The 16,466-nt window shown below is 41.3% G+C and overlaps 2 protein-coding genes across 2 annotated transcripts in view; both read right to left on the bottom strand.

The window, feature by feature from the left end:
- Positions 1 to 2,183, bottom strand: part of LOC142143087 (fibrocystin-like) — a 164,239-nt gene extending 162,056 nt beyond the window's left edge. Inside the window, exons 1-2 of the mRNA XM_075200802.1 lie at positions 1,989 to 2,183; positions 1,649 to 1,769 (exon numbers count right to left, since the gene is read on the bottom strand). Of these exons, the coding sequence (XP_075056903.1) occupies positions 1,649 to 1,769; positions 1,989 to 2,183 (316 nt within the window). The remainder of the gene's footprint in view (positions 1 to 1,648; positions 1,770 to 1,988) is intronic.
- A 1,212-nt stretch (positions 2,184 to 3,395) lies between these two features.
- Positions 3,396 to 16,466, bottom strand: part of LOC142143086 (fibrocystin-like) — a 38,357-nt gene continuing 25,286 nt past the window's right edge. Inside the window, exons 5-8 of the mRNA XM_075200801.1 lie at positions 5,881 to 5,946; positions 4,211 to 4,339; positions 3,968 to 4,013; positions 3,396 to 3,732 (exon numbers count right to left, since the gene is read on the bottom strand). Coding sequence (XP_075056902.1) covers positions 3,396 to 3,732; positions 3,968 to 4,013; positions 4,211 to 4,339; positions 5,881 to 5,946 — 578 coding nt within the window. The remainder of the gene's footprint in view (positions 3,733 to 3,967; positions 4,014 to 4,210; positions 4,340 to 5,880; positions 5,947 to 16,466) is intronic.

Below are 16,466 nucleotides of genomic sequence, written 5' to 3'. Positions count from 1 at the left end.
CCCCCAGTTTAGTAAATCTAGCCCTTGTAGTCTTTGCCGACCTCCTTATCATTCAGTTAGACCTCTTGTGTCCATTAATCTATCCACAATATGGTGTTGGCATGGGAAACTTTGGCCAGCTCTATATTAATATATTAAATATTTACATACATTTTTATTAACTGAATTCCATATTATGATCTAAAAAGTGGAAATTTAGTCAACTACGTTTTACAGTTTCCCTCTTAAACTAAAAATAGATCTACTTACAACCTCATCTCCTTTGTCTCTCTATCCTTTCTTCTTTGCTGATATATTATTTACAGTTATTTATATAGTGCCTACATATTAGCAATCAATTTAAAGAGAATATGAAATCATTCACATCAGTCTCTGCCCCAAAGGAGCTTACACTCTAGGGAACCAGTTAACCAACCAGTATGTGTCCGGACTGTTGGAGGAAAACAGAGAACCTAAAGGAAATCCATTCAAACACGGGGAGAACATACAAACTCCACACAGATAGGACCCTGGTCAGAATTTAACACAAGACACCAGTACTGTGAGGCAACAGTGCTAATCACTGGGCCAATGTGCTGTCTTTAAAAAAAAAAATTAAGAAGAAGAAATATGTGCTGATGATAACAACTAACAAAATAAAGTATGTAGATCTACAAGCTAAGAATGAGCGAGGTTTATCCCCCTGGTGTTACTGCTATGAATGACGCAGGCCCCAACATGCCATTGGGATGGGTGTCACATACTCTATAATCAGGTGTCAGAAGAATGGTCAGCACTGGAATGTTCTGATTTAAAGGGTAACTCTGAAATCTGAATTATCTAACTGCCGACATTGTATAATTATCTCACACCTCTAATCATACAGGTGCAATGATGTGGATTGCAATGACAGTTTCCATGGTTAGATTTGTTCTGCAGTGGAATGTTAGGACTGCACAGAATAATATATTTTAGTGTCATAGGTTATATATCAGAATTGGAGTTTTGGGGTTTAGGGTTTTGGGTTTGCTGGCTGGCAAATTTTAGCCTAGGGTGATGGGGAAGCGAGACATAAATCAGCTGCTTACTAGGAACATTTTAAAGGAAAACAATGTGGATAGCCCAGTGACGACTCAACTCAAGGTTGGATCTGCCCGGGGAACAAATACCTTCCTACCCAGCCAGTGCCTGGTTTAGTGGTCCTATAAGTAGTGCTATTGTGAGGTTACTGAGTGATTAAATTATTACATTTTATGAGGCTATCTGGTCGCTATGTGTAGTTCATTCATAACTCACAAGGGATCTACAGTATACACAACTAGCCAATCGGAGGCATTTTTGTTTTTTTTAAGGGAGGTGGTGGTTAGTTTTTTTATTTCTTATTTATTCAACTCTTTTTATAGAAAATACAGAAGCTAATGATCAGTGGGGAAGGGGTGGGAAGCCTGGCAATTCCAGGTCACCATCCTGAGGCCTCTACTCATAAGATCAGAGTGGGGTCATCTTCTCAGCAGGTGCATGTACTGATTGGTTTCATTGTCCGTTCACCAGACCCGAGCATTCTCAGAAGACCAGAGCAGGGTAGGGCATCTCCTGAGCAATGCCCCGGTCCAGCGCATACGCATGGGACGCTCCAGCTGTGGCTTCCCTGCGCATGCGCCACACTCACATCCTTGGAACTCTTCTAAGAACGGAGAAGAGGCCTGGGAGTCTGGAGTGAGATTATCCAGCCCTCCTACAAATTTGGGTGTGGGGTCCAGCTTTGCTGTGTTCTGCTCCCTGCTGGTGATCTTCATCAGCATGTAGAAGGGTGCCAAAAATATTTATTCAATTTCCTCTTAACATAAGTTAAAATTAAGAACAGTACAGAATCTTTGTTTTTTATTGTGAACGTTATACTATATACTGTATAATACTGTACAACCTTTTAAATCCAAAAATGAAAAGGAATGGCATTGACAAAATGAATGACAACCTAGACTTAATAATTGGTAGCACAGATTGGTCACCCGCTTCCTATAGCCATGGATGAGCTTCCTGCACCTCTCAGCTGGCAGTTTGCTCCATTCTTCTTGTACCAACTGCTCCAGTTCTCTCAGATTTAAAGGGTGAATTCTGCTTACTCCGTCCTCGGATGTCTCCACATGTGATCTATGAGATTTATATCCAGACCCATTGCTGGCAACTTCAGAACAGCCCAGCATCTTGTCTTGAACCCTTTATAGGTGCTTTTTAAAGTGTTTTGGAGTCATTGTCCTGCTGGAAGACCCATGATCTTTGACGGAGACTCAGCATTCTTTTTCCGGGTTCAACATTGCGCTCCAAAGTGGCCTGGATATCTCCAAGACACCCAGTGCCAGATGCAGCACAGTAACTCCAAAACATCACTGAACCTCCTCCATGTTTGGTTGTAGGTAAGGTGTTCTTTTCTTTGAAAGCTTCATTTGCATTCTGCAAACATAGGGATGATCTGCTTTACAAAAAAAACTCTAATTTGGCCTCATCAAGAATTTGACTTTTCAGGTTAATTTTTGGCAAACTCCAATCAGGCTTTCTTATGTCTCTCTCAACCATGGGGCCCTCCTGGACCGTCTACCATTTAACCCACTTTCATTAAGATGCAACGAATAGTGTAAGTTGAAACCGTTGTATATTGTGTCAGCTTGAATCTGTTCAACAGTTGACCGAGATGCGTTCTCCACACTATTGGATTGGGACAATCCTACACTACAATCTTTGATCAGGTTTTCTCTTTCGGCAACATCTAGAGAGGTTGACTAAAGTGCCATGGGCCTTAAGCTTCCTAAAAACATTCCGTATGGTTGGAGTGGAAACATCCAGGTCTCTGGAGATTGAGTTGTAGCCTTGAGATTGTCCATGCTTGGCTACAATCTTCTGTATGACACCCTCAGACAATTTTCTGGCTTTCTTTCTTTTCTCCATGCTCATTGCAGTACAAAACAGGAGAATTAGTTATTTTCTCTAAGATCGTTTAATGAGTAATTTTATATCTCAGGCACCTGCTACTCACCACAGATGAGTTCAGTTCTAAAATGAAAGAGAGTCACCTGCTTGACATCTAATTATTTCTAACTACTTCTAAAAAGTGTAATTTTTTGTCCGACCCATTTAAAGATTTCTCTGTGGAATAAGCTAAAACTTTGTAAATGTTCCTGCTTTTTCTATTTTTTTTTTCCACTGCAAACCCATGGAATACACATGTGGATATCTGGAGCTTCGGCCTTCTCAGAATAAACCGTAATTCCAGGACCCGTGCCACACATAGTTGTGCACGAAATTACTTTGGTTGCACTTGCATGCCTCAAGTCTACCTCCCCAGACATAAGTGCACCTTAAACAAACTGTAAACTCAAACGTTAAATTACTGCATATGAACAGTAGAATAAATCAGAATGTTATGCCTCAGAATTGGCCCAACAAACCACCAAGCTGTAGGGTGGAATGATGGAACCATAGGTGGTGGCATAATGGAACCGTAGGTGGTAGAATGATGGAACCGTAGGTGGTGGCATGATGGAACCGTAGGTGGTGGAATGATGGAACCGTAGGTGGTGGCATGATGGAACCGTAGGTGCTGGAATGATGGAACCGTAGCTGGTGGCATGATGGAACCGTAGCTGGTGGCATAATGGAACCGTAGGTGGTGGAATGATGGAACCGTAGGTGGTGGCATGATGGAACCGTTGCTGGTGGAATGATGGAACCGTAGGTGGTGGAATGATGGAACCGTAGCTGGTGGCATGATGGAACTGAATATATTAGCAGATATTATTTGTAGGGGGCATTGACACTGTTTTACATCCTTACCTTGTCTTGTCTATGGAAACACAGTTACTAAATATAAATTCCCTATTTTCTCAGATCACTAAACAGATCAGATAAAACCCTTTTTTCTCATTTGTTCCTCTAGTGCCAGAAGGAAATTTCAGTGATTTGCCAACTATTTTGCTAACTATATGATTCATACCCTCCACATTTACTGTTCATTTCCAAGCTGGAAAAGTGTCCTACATCTGAGAGAGATAACGTAATGCAGACAAGGAAACTGAAATTCAAAGGAGGATTACAGTGAAGACTGGGTGGCTTGTAAACGGCCAACAAGCTGCACGACCACAGCAAGAAGACGTAGTCATAATATAGAGTCAGCAAGCCCCAGGAAATGCTTACAGAGGTTTGGTTCTTGTATAACTCTTGTTTTAGATGTACTTACTGGGTAAGATAATTACATTATCTCCCGCCTGCGGTATCTTTGAGTTGTATCCACCCCAGTCGTCGCCAACTCCTGCCCAAGACTCCGGAGAAGACCACTTGGAAACTGGACGAGGCTGAGAGGTGGGAGCTGGGAAACATGAATTAAAAACAAGATGGTTGGAGATATTTGGGGATGAATATGAAACAGCTGTATCCTACAATGTTTAGTGTACAGAGGATTCTATTACCAATTGCTTTTAACTTGTGATTTTTTTTTTAAAAAAAGTACACAACTGATTCTAGAGAGCATTAGTAATCCTGCAGCACCTAGGCACCAAATCATGCTCTGTGACCTTCCAGAAAAACACTTAGGGGTCCATCTAACAAAAAAAAGGAATAAAAGAGATTTTCTATCTCTGCACCTTGCAGCCATAGAGAATTTTTATTATTAAAAGGGGCAGTTGAGCGGCGTTCAGTGATGTTCCGCTCCCTGATGACACAAGATGTTGCCTATAGCAACCAATCAGATTCTAGCTGTAATTTTGTAGAAAGCACTAAATAAAGAAAAGTTAGAATCTGATTGGTTACTATAGGCAACATCTTCACTTTTCCAAACCCACAGTTTAGTAAATCTATCCCCTGGTGTTGAGTTTCCAGTAGCAGATTCAAAGTACATTTTTGTAAAAAAAAAAGAAAAGGAAAAGATTGTTACTAGAACTAGAAGATAGACTTTTCTACCTATGATAAATAGAACCATCATGTACTATCCTGGAAAACAAATAATGTCTTTTATTGTCACTGTTTGCAGATTGCATTAGTACAATGGGGGTGACAAATGCATTAAAAAAACATACTATTATTTTTAAGCTGACCACATGTGCCAGTCTTGTCAGATTGGTCCAATATCGGACACGAGTGGACCAAATTGATCGAGAGGATGGAGAATGGGATAAAAGTAGATGGCCGCAGTTAGGTGGTCTGTGCAGGCATCTGCTGACCGCACTAACAGGTCCCGATGTGATCAGCCGCTCAGCTCGTTCTACTCCACAGCAGAGACCAGAAAACAAATCCCACTGTTCTATTCTATACAGTAGTATCTAAAGGACAGCTGTGTGTTGCAGCCTGAGGCAGCAAAAAAATAATAGCATCTCCTTATGATATAAACACAAGGCTAACAAGCACAGAGCCAAGCCAGAAACATGAAACAATTAGGAGTATATTCAAGTCTAGACACTGCTGATACATGCGGCTGAGCGTGTAAAGTAGCAGTTCTGTACCGCAACATTGCAGATTTCCCTTCGCAACCCTATAGGGTGCGCACGGAAATCCGCGATGCTGCGGTAACGTGTCGTCAGTGGGAGCACGATGTCTAGACTTAATTCAAAATGTCCTTTAGCATTTAGTAAAGGTTGTAGACCGGTGTGTACAGATTAAAGTGAAGGTGAAATCCTCTTTGTGCTGCAGTTCATGTATACTGCTTTTTAGATCCCTGCCCCAAAATAATACTTTTACCCTCTTGCCTGTTATGGAATCCCTTGTAACCTAATTACTTAAGGCTTTGTGAACTTTGTGGTACCACATGCTCTGTGTCCCGCCAATAGGTACTCTACTTTTGGGGACTAGGGAAATGCATAAAGGCACCCCTGAAATGAGTTTATGTCTATCCCAAGGTAAATGATAATTAGGTACCTGGTGTTGGTGGTGCGGTCCCCCGTTCTGCTGTAAGTGTCACTCTTACTTGGCCTTCACCTGCAACTGGGACAAAAACAATCATAGATTATACAGCAGCTAGAGATAATAGCAAGAACTGGCTGGATGTAATACAGAGACACCACATCAGTGTAACAGAAGCCACACATCACTGCTCTGCACTGTTGGGCACCCTGCTCGTTCCAATATCTCACACCATTATGCGGCTCCTGTCACATGCAGCCCTGTCCTCACTAACACATCACTCATTGCCTGATATACTCTGTGCTGCTGGGGACCCTGCTCCTTCCACTATATAACTCTCAGTCTGTGGCTTCCTGCTGCCTCCATTCACCTCACATCATGTCACTGCCCCTGTCACATGCAGCCCTGTCCTCACTAACACATCACTCATCTCCTGATATACTCTGTGCTGCTGGGGGACCTTGCTCCTTCCACTATATAACTCTCAGTATGTGGCTTCCTGCTGCCTCCATTCCCCTCCTCACATCATGTCACTGCCCCTGTCACATGCAGCCCTGTCCTCACTAACACATCACTCGTCTCCTGACATACTCTGTGCTGCTGGAGGACCCTGCTCCTTCCACTATATAACTCTCAGTCTGTGGCTTCCTGCTGCCTCCATTCCCCTCCTCACATCATGTCACTGCCCTTGTCACATGCAGCCCTGTCATGACTAATATAATCACACAAATGAACAGGTCACAGCTCATTCCTCTCCTGCTTGCTGTGACCATTACATGATCTTACTGGCTACAGGTTTTCTTATCTCCACCCACTTCAAAACTGGAAATGTATGATCAGGACATGAAGATTGATAACAAAAGGTTCTCTGACCCTAGTCAAGTGCACCTTAGAAATAAGTATCTGATTATCTCTACGCCTTTCAATAATACAGCTTTTGAAATACATTTTTTAAGGCTTCAGACCATCTGCAGATAATTTGCACAGGCTGCTCTTGCAATGCTTTCTTTAATACATTTTGAAAAACTGATGTCTCTAGAAATGGTGATCAGCATCAAAGACCTGACTCAACATATAATAATTTGCAGATCTTAGTACACATCGAATGTCAAATAAAATTATTTTAGAAGTCTATCAAATCTAATGAAGCCTGTTCAGACAAGGCGAGACGGGCTCATGGTGTAACATAATGTTGATTGAGTAGATCTGGTGAAAGGTAGAGGCTGAGCCTTTGCAGATAAAGGTTAACCCGTCCAGTACCTCCACTCAGCCAGATAGCAATACAGGGACTATCGCCCAATGAGTTCTTAATGGACATGTGGGTACTGCAACGTTCAGCTTCCTTTCCACTGCACGTGTTTAAAAAGGTTATCCCTGTTTCTTTCTATTGCTCAGTAGTTGGACTGAATGGTGCATGGCAGGCAGGGAACTTCCAGCGATATGGGGTAGGAAAAGGGCCATTTTCCACTCAAGGGTTAATCTCACTGTTAGCCCTATTTACTGATCGTTATTGAATCCTCTCTTTACAAGGTGTTATTTCTTGGGACCATCAGCCAGGCTCAGTAGATTATGGTTCTAGCTGACAGTTGTGCAAGGTTTCGCTTGCTGTTGTGGGCCTACACAAAGCAGTCAGACACTGGGCTTGACCACTGCCAATTTGCTAGTAGACCTCTGTGGAGTCATCATATGAATTAGTGTGCCGTGGCCACAGTTAAAGCCTTGTCTGTATCTGTATTCGAGTGTGGGTAATGTGAGATCAGTTAAAGTATCATATATGTTATTTTAGCTTGATGGCAAACAGCTTTATGTCCAAATAAACACTTGTTTATTTACTTTTACTATTTGTCTGAGCGTATGTATCCACATCAAGGTGCCCATGGCCTTGGTACCTTGTTAGAGGTGTCCACCTTGGTTGGATAGTCACTCTGTGAAAGTTGAGGGGACATTCGCTAAGTAATCTTTGGACAATCGCCCATTTTGTATAGTCATAGTAATGTTTGAGAATGATTTGTCTTAGAATACAAGAATATTTATGCTTTGGATAATTTCAGAAATGAGGATGATGTTGACAGTGTCCAGAAAATATCACCTTAAAGATTAAGGTGCAGTGGGGAAATATTTTTAATGGAGATATAGAGATATAATGAGTTATAACTACATTAAACTACACCAATCTTTAAATTAGTAGAGTGTGTTAAAGTGCCTATGTCCCCTAAACACAGTGGATCACGCCATGTTGTGGACAGAATCAATATTCAGCCTATTATTTCAATGCAGACTAGAGATATCAGTGACGTGTACGCTACAAGAGTGCTGCCTTGCAGACCAGCCGTGAATGAGACATACCTCTCAAATATCCCACCCGCGGGACAAAGCTGTCTCAGTTGGGATAGCCGGGCAGAGCCCTCAAATAGGAACTATCCAGCCTAAATCGGGAGGGTTTGGAGGTATGAATTACCCATAGGTGCCTGGAAAAAGGTTAACATATGAGTAATGCCAGACACCATGTTGGCACCGTGACTGGTATTACTGTCTCAGCGCTGGAGTCGTTCCGAGCAGGGCACTATGTGTGTGAAGTTGGTATGCTCTCCTTGTGTTTCCTTCCCCGGTCCCAAAAATATACTGGTGCGTTATAGTCAGTGTGTGTTTGCGTTGAGTTTAGACTGTAAGTTCCACCGGCGCAGGGACTGTGGTGAATGAGTAAACATTTTGTGTATAGTGCTGCATAATATGTTGGAGTTATATAAAGTTTAATACTCAAAAATGATTCCATAATTCAGATCATACACTGGGGTAAAATGACATATCTGTGCTTCTGTAAATCTAGAGTTTAGATGCTTTACCCTACAATAGTACCTGTGTAGACATCAGCAACAAAAACTTGGGAGGAACTGGCCTCCCTGAAAACTTTCACTAGTATTAGAGAAGCTACCATCATCCCTTGTTAACCAAAACGTGATCACACAATCACCCATGTCACCAACATGTAGTTTATCATTTGTACATTAAGTTATTTAAAAAATAAGCAATACAATATAGGCTAAAAACATTAGCAATTAACGTGAGGTTATTTCATAAACTATATAGACGTGAAAATTTAATGCAAAAAGAAAATATGTCACTCATTCGTTCCAGTTACCCAGAGGAGCATCTGAGAGCAGTTGGAATGGCTCATGGCTGGCTCACATGGGATATGCTAATCATGCTCTGGCCAGTGTTAAGTCTCTCCTCTGTCATCCCACTGACCGGTAAGGAGCAATGACATAGTATAGAAGGGCATCATAATTATATTAATAATAATTAGCATATTGGGCATGCAGCATGCTTCTTAACAAACACTCTACTCGGTTAATGTTTGCATTAAGCATCTATAGTTAGATAATTAATTGAATAATCTCCTCCACCTGGTAAAAGTTTCTCTTTAATAGAGGATTCGCTTTTTTCCCCACAAGTATTTTTTGGGAGTATCCATGAACTTTTTACCTCTTTACTTCAAAGCAAAGAATTTGAGCAGAAACGGGACAAAATAAGCACTGATCTACCCAATATGGGCCCAGATCAGCCCAACCATACTCAAATTCCTTGTAAAGCCCTCCTTTCAATAAGACTCTCGAGGTCCATTGGGTCAGTCCTGCTAAAATTGGGAGGAATGTAAAGTGACACTGCAGTTTTCTTCCAATTCTATTAAGGCAAATGTGCCATGTTAGTTAAAAAGAAGATTTCGCAGTGCATGTCGGGCGTGATGTCATCACGCCCATCCGACATCCATTGCGGAGCACGACGGAGGAGGAGACCATGGAGGGAGCCGGATCGCCAGCTGACCGCAAGGTAAGTATTGTCTTTTTTTTTTCCCCAGGTTTTTTGTTTTTTGCTGCCTCCGACGGGCCCCCCTGGGCTGCAGGGCCCATATATATAATCTTTTTCTTTTTTTTTGTATATATAGGGGCCCCGGTGCACTGCTGTGCCCAGGGGCCCAAGATGTTCTTAAGAGGGCCCTGATGACAATGAACGAGTGTGATCCACGGTTCCACGATGGGATGTCAATATTTGGCGCTCATCACTTTACGCACCACCCTGACGATTGCCCTGACTTTCTCGGATAAAATATTTTGCATAATTATTCCAAGCCATCAATCTTTTTTTTGAGAAATGTGTAATTCTTTCCCCCGTGTTCCCATGATAATCAAGCACATTTAAAAAGACTAAAGGTTCATTAATTTTAAGAGTTCAATAAATTAGTGGAAATAATGAAGAGTTCAATCTTTCAGATAATTACATTTGGCTGTCAGAGAAAATACCAGCCTCGGTTAGTGGCATATGCTGGAATGCCCGGTGAGAATGTCATGATTAAATATTCATCATTGGCTAACCCACCAACCTAATTAATAAGGGAAGCAGGACAGCTATAGTACCTATCAAGACAGGCTTGGGCTGACCTCCAGAAGTACCAGAGACTGCTTGGTGGGGCACTAAGACATTCTTTGGAGACCCAGAGCAAATAGTCTATCCTGCCCTTCTCTGTAATGTTATCTGGGAATGCTATTTTATTTAATAAAGCTTCATTTAACGAAGCAAAGTATTACACAGTGCTGTTTGTACAATACAAGAATCATTTCTGGCATATACTCTTTTCGTTGATTCCACCTTTCTCCTCCAGTGTAACTATGAAGGAATGCTCCATTTGGGGAACCCTCCGCAGTCTGGAAGATTTTGGGTTTCACCATTTGACTAAAATTATTTGCTCCACCAATACTACATATGCATGCAAGATAATGAGAGAGATGAAGCATAAATAAAAGTAACATATTTTTTAATGTTAAGAAATATTTATTTTAAAGATAAATATAAATTGACATATTGAAACCCATTAGCCATCTGTAGACACTTGACACACACTGTGTGTCTACATTGGTCCTATTGTACTTACTTTTAGAGTTTGCACACTTGTAAATTATAGAGTACAAGTTAACCCGTGCATGATACTCATGCATTCTAGTCAAATCAAGCTACTTAAGGTGTTAAAAAGGTTCTTGTCATGCATTTGGGGCTAGGCCAGGCCTCCTCAGGGGAAGAGAGTTACTTCCCGACGTAAGCGCCCTTTTTTAACGTGGTTTTGTCCACATGTCACCACCTCATCATTCTTCTCCATCACCTCATCCTTCATCTTCATCGCCACATCCTTAATCTTCATCGTCTTACTTTTCTAAAACCTCTCGATACACAACGTTTCTGCTAAACACCTTATCGCTGTGCTCAATCAGTCTTCCTTGAAGGGCAGTATTCATAACCTGCACTTTCACATCACTGCTTCTCCGTACTCGTGAAAATGCGACATACAATTGTCCATGACCAAACACAGGCTCTGGTAAATAAATACCCACACGGTCAAGAGTTTGAGCCCTCAACTGGTAATTCAAGCCTTTACTAACCCTCCCACGGGGGGAATGGGGGATGATAGAAGTTAACTGACTTCACTATTATCATTTTTTTGTCAAATAATGTCAGTATACCAAATTTCACATCAATTGGATGAGCACTTTCTGAGAAAATAGTTTTTTCCACACACACACACACACTAACACATGCCGCTAGGCTTATATATATATTAGATAGGTTGTGCACATTGCTGTTGTCACGTAGTACTGCATACTAATATTTTAGCTTTCCCATTCTCTGATTGGAACTTCCTTTATTTTAAGTATATCATGTTTCATGGAATGAATTGCATAGGTGTATTTTTGCCCTGCCGAAGTACATGCATTAGAAAGTGCAAGATTTGGACATTACTTAATGGGTCTTAACCATCTTGACACAAACTCACGCACGTTTTGCTGATTTGAGATGTCATTGGTCAGTGGCGGCTCCAATGCGCAACCCAGTTCACATCCCTCCCTGATTAGAAAATGAATCGAGCAGACTTTTATATGTATGTTCCAAGTGTTGATGGATTATCTTTGCTAAACATTTTGTTCAAAGAGAAATACTTTGAAATCTTGACCACCGCTTACTTTGCATCGACATACAACAAACCCAATCCCAAGGTCAGTGGAAGAAGAAGATAGAGTAGACAACCTTTGAAACAAGAAAGTGATTCACTAATGCACGTGTTTTATGATCTTGATTGATGATTTTTACTCCATTGTATAAAAGACAGGGGTTTTATGGATCTCTTGCATATAACACAGGGATTCCTGTAGGGACATAGTTGCCCCCTTTGTGGTCTTTTACCTTCTTCACCTAGCCACCAGGTAGCTTGGAGTAGTCAATGTGCTTTTCAGTGCTTCGGCTCCTTGTGATTATTTGGGTGCCTCTTTGTTTGCCCCTCTTCTAACGGAAACCAGTACCCTACAGACAGTCCAGTGTCTGATTACCATGATGAGGTTGGACCCCATGATAAGATGAAACCCCATGATAAGGTGGAACCCCACGATAAGGTGGAACCCCATGATTAGGTTGAACCCCATGATAAGGTGGAACCCCATGATGAGGTTGAACCCCATGATGAGGTTGAACCCCATGATAAGGTGGAACCCCATTATAAGGTGGAACCCCATGATAAGGTGGAACCCCATGATGAGGTTGAACCCCATGATAAGGTGGAACCCCATTATAAGGTTGAACCCCATGATAAGGTGGAACCCCATGATGAGGTTGAACCCCATGATAAGGTGGAACCCCATTATAAGGTGGAACCCCATGATAAGGTGGAACCCCATGATGAGGTTGAACCCCATGATAAGGTGGAACCCCATTATAAGGTGGAACCCCATGATAAGGTTGAACCCCATGATAAGGTGGAACCCCATGATGAGGTGGAACCCCATGATGAGGTTGAACTCCATGATAAGGTGGAACCCCATGATGAGGTGGAACCCCATGATGAGGTTGAACCCCATGATGAGGTTGAACCCCATGATAAGGTGGAACCCCATGATGAGGTGGAATCCAATGATGAGGTTGAACTCTATGATAAGGTGGAACCCCATGATGAGGTGGAATCCCATGATGAGGTTGAACTCTATGATAAGGTGGAGCCCCATGTTGTGAGAGCCTTAACCTTCATAAAATCATCCCAGGCTGATTGTATTGGTGGTTATGAACCATTGTGCAGTGGTTTTCCTGACCAATCCCCGATAAACAGTTACCCTAGAAGGGTATCATAGTTTCCATCCCTGAGGTTCCCAATTATTTATCGGAACCACCACCAGCACCGGAGTGACATGGAAGAACCTGTCATATTTCAGAGACTGAGCTGACTGTCTCTTGTAAAGCAGGATCATGGGGTTACTCTTGTTTTTTCTGTAGCCCCCTCGGAGATAACAAGCGTTGTCATGAGTAGCCAAGGGTCTGGTAGAGGAGATCTCATGCTGCTGGTTTCTCCAAAATGGTCAGTTATATACGTTGTAATTATTTAAAATCATAATTACGCCGGACATGCTAATGAAACAACACAATTATTTTTCATGATTCCTTTTCTAAAGGAGTTAATGTGGGTAATGTGCCACTAGAGGAAATCAAGTTTGTTCGCCCAACTTGTTTGATTAAGTAGCTCCTTGAAACACGCATACAAGATATTGAGGAGAGGGGGCAAAGGCATCAGATATTTGCTGTCTTTATGAAAAGAGGACTAAAGAGAGGGATTCAAAACCATCCATATAGAAGTTGAGAATGTATGTTCTACGTCACCTCCATAACGCACCCTCTAAATCATAGAGATTTCTGCCCCTAGGTGTGTTTCAAAGGAGCAATTGTTGTGACAAGCCTCTTGGTGCCTATTGTTTAGTTTGACTTTGCACCCAAGAGCCAGAAAAGTCATCGTCTTGTGACTGCGATTCACGGTAACAAACTGATATATTTATCATCGCTGTTAATGTTGTTGTAAAATCACATTATATTTTAGCATTGATTGATGTTCGGTTTACAAACTGTTACCCTGTGGTTATAAATAAAATATCTGGAGAGGTGAGCTGCAACAATGCAAGGAGATAAAAGGGAAAATGTGAGCAAGATACAGGGTTAACCATTCAACGTCTGGAAGCATGATGCCGTGGCTGCCAACTTCCCCCGATTTCCAGACAGTCCCAGGATTCAAAGATTTGTCCCAATTTTTCAATATTGGCCGCCTCTATTTGCAAAATGAATCTTATTCTGTATATTGGAAGCAATTGTCACTGCCTACTATAATTCTGTAGACTTATATCAATATTTATTAAAGGGTGAAATTCAATAAACATGTCATAATTGTGATTGTAGTTCACCAAGATCTGCTGAAACTGGAAATGATTTTGGAATGTTGGTAACTATGAGGTTATTATTTTGAGTGTGCTGGATAAACACAGAAACGGAATGCTTCCAATAGATCGGGGAGAGGGGGTGTGGTCACAGCACCACGGGGGTGTGGTCACAGCCCAATGGCGGTGTGGCCACATCACAATTAGGTTATAGTCATATCACCATGGGACATGGTAACAAGTGCACCAATTTTCATATGTGTTCCCCAAAGACTTTGATCCTGATTCAGCTTGCTCCAGCTACAGGTCTAGTCTAAGTACTGATTACTAGTAATGACAGTTGTGTATGCATGCTATAACATGTGTTTGCAATCAGGAGCAACTGTAAAATGTATTTTATGTTCAGTAGACATTAAGATCATCCTAATAAATGTATTTCATAAGTGAAAAAAAAATAAAAACACTTTTTTTTTTACTGTGTTATCACTAATGCCTTTATTATTAACAATTAATTTTTTTTCTATGCGTTCCTTTGCTAATTTATAATCTACATGTATATTGACGTATCCTGCAGCTTCTGTGTAGTAGAGCGCAGCAGACCTACCCCCGCATTCATCAGTGAACGTATCTTCAGATCCATTATCTATTGAATTGAAGAACGCGCAGAGCTGATTTATGTTTGTTTTTAAAGGAGCGCATGTTGCGCTCAGATTGCGTGCCTTGATGAATCGGGTCTGTTGTGAGCACTGCTCTATAAGTTAATGCAATACTCTAGTCCTGAGGCCTGGTCTTTACTACAGGTGATCTCGTCTGTGCTCACAATCAATCAAGATGACTGAGTGGAGTATGTGACAATGAAGGATGGTCACGTCCGGTGGGCCTCACAGACACGAACAATGACTTGGCCTGCTGGTTCAGTGTCTCCCATTCTTGTTCTTCAAGCGATCAATTTCTTTTTCACTTTTTTGTTTGGACCTAATCTCCCTGATGTGTCAAATAGAAAATAATAAGAGACTGTCACCTCCCTGTCACTTCTATACTGTATGTACATTCAATGGCCCAAAACCCTGTTAAGCCCCTGTAGTTAGGACTCTCAGAGATAAGTTAAAGGATAACTCCCCTCAAAAATCATGCTTCCTAATTAAAATAATCAGTCGGACTACTATAACATACTGAAAAATATCCTGATCCTTGAAACAGTACTTGTGCCTCAAAACATATGTTGAAAACTCAGACATAGCCTGCTGCTACCATTGGACACATAGCTTGGAACTGCAATCTATAGTTTATTTCCATAGTTGCAAATATTGCTAAGGGAAGCTAGTTAACCACAATCTATCTGTCAAGCGGCAGCAGCATGTTGCTAAGCTTTCAATAGCCAATTTCAGGCGGAAGTCCTATTTGAAATAACATGAGTTATTCAAGTAAGTTGTAGTGTCCAGCATAATGATTTTAATGAAAGAAAGTTAGATAATCCTAGTTAATGACACATTTATAATTTATGGAATTGTCCAAATGTATTTTGCTTCTATTTATGTAAAAATTAAATTTCAGCAACCCGTATCTGGGAAATAAAAGTGTACGACATATAATTACATCTGAACTGTGAAAATAAACAATCAACATTGGAATCAAAGCGCAAAAGGAGAAAGGTCGTTTCTGTAACAAAACAATAACGAGAACAGCATGAGCGTTGGCAGCGGATCTAAAACACGCTCCACCAGGGCAATCCAATTTCTTAATATATCTAATTGAGATAATATGTGGGAAGCCCCAGGTGAGGAGTCAAGTAGTTCGTATCAAACAATCAAATAATTGCTCAGTCCATATGTGCGGAGGCAGACCAAACCTCTGCCAGACTCAAAACGTACAGTAAAGGAGTTTGTAAAGTTTCTTAATATTACTGCTTGAAGGAGAACTGTTCCGTAGACCAGTGATTGCCCACAAGTCTGTCTGCTGCTCGCTGCCAAACAGGATGTGTCACAAGAATTTAGGGCTGATAAGAGAAACGTATAGACATGTTGGGGATGACATATAAATTGCTAAGCTTTCCTTGCTAGTTAAAGCACCAGATATTTTCCATGGTTATGGCTTAATTTGTTATAACATTTTAACACTGGCGCCTGAAAGGTGATATTTTGTCATAAAATGCTTAACGTTCGATGTTCCTATCTTACATAACCTCTCTTACCCTCTTAACTTATTTAAAATAATTGACACCAGACGTAATTGTGGCAAAATAAAGGAGTTTATTTTGTTACCAAAAACTGTATGGTGGAGGAGAAAACAGCAGGCGGTGCGGCAAGGCCCAAAACCGGATATCCTAACTCGGATCATCTTCCCCTTTAAATATCACACAACGTGGGTAAT

Source organism: Mixophyes fleayi, chromosome 3 (assembly GCF_038048845.1).
Source record: "Mixophyes fleayi isolate aMixFle1 chromosome 3, aMixFle1.hap1, whole genome shotgun sequence".
Lineage (NCBI taxonomy): Eukaryota > Metazoa > Chordata > Amphibia > Anura > Limnodynastidae > Mixophyes > Mixophyes fleayi.
This window is presented reverse-complemented; position numbering and strand designations above follow the sequence as displayed.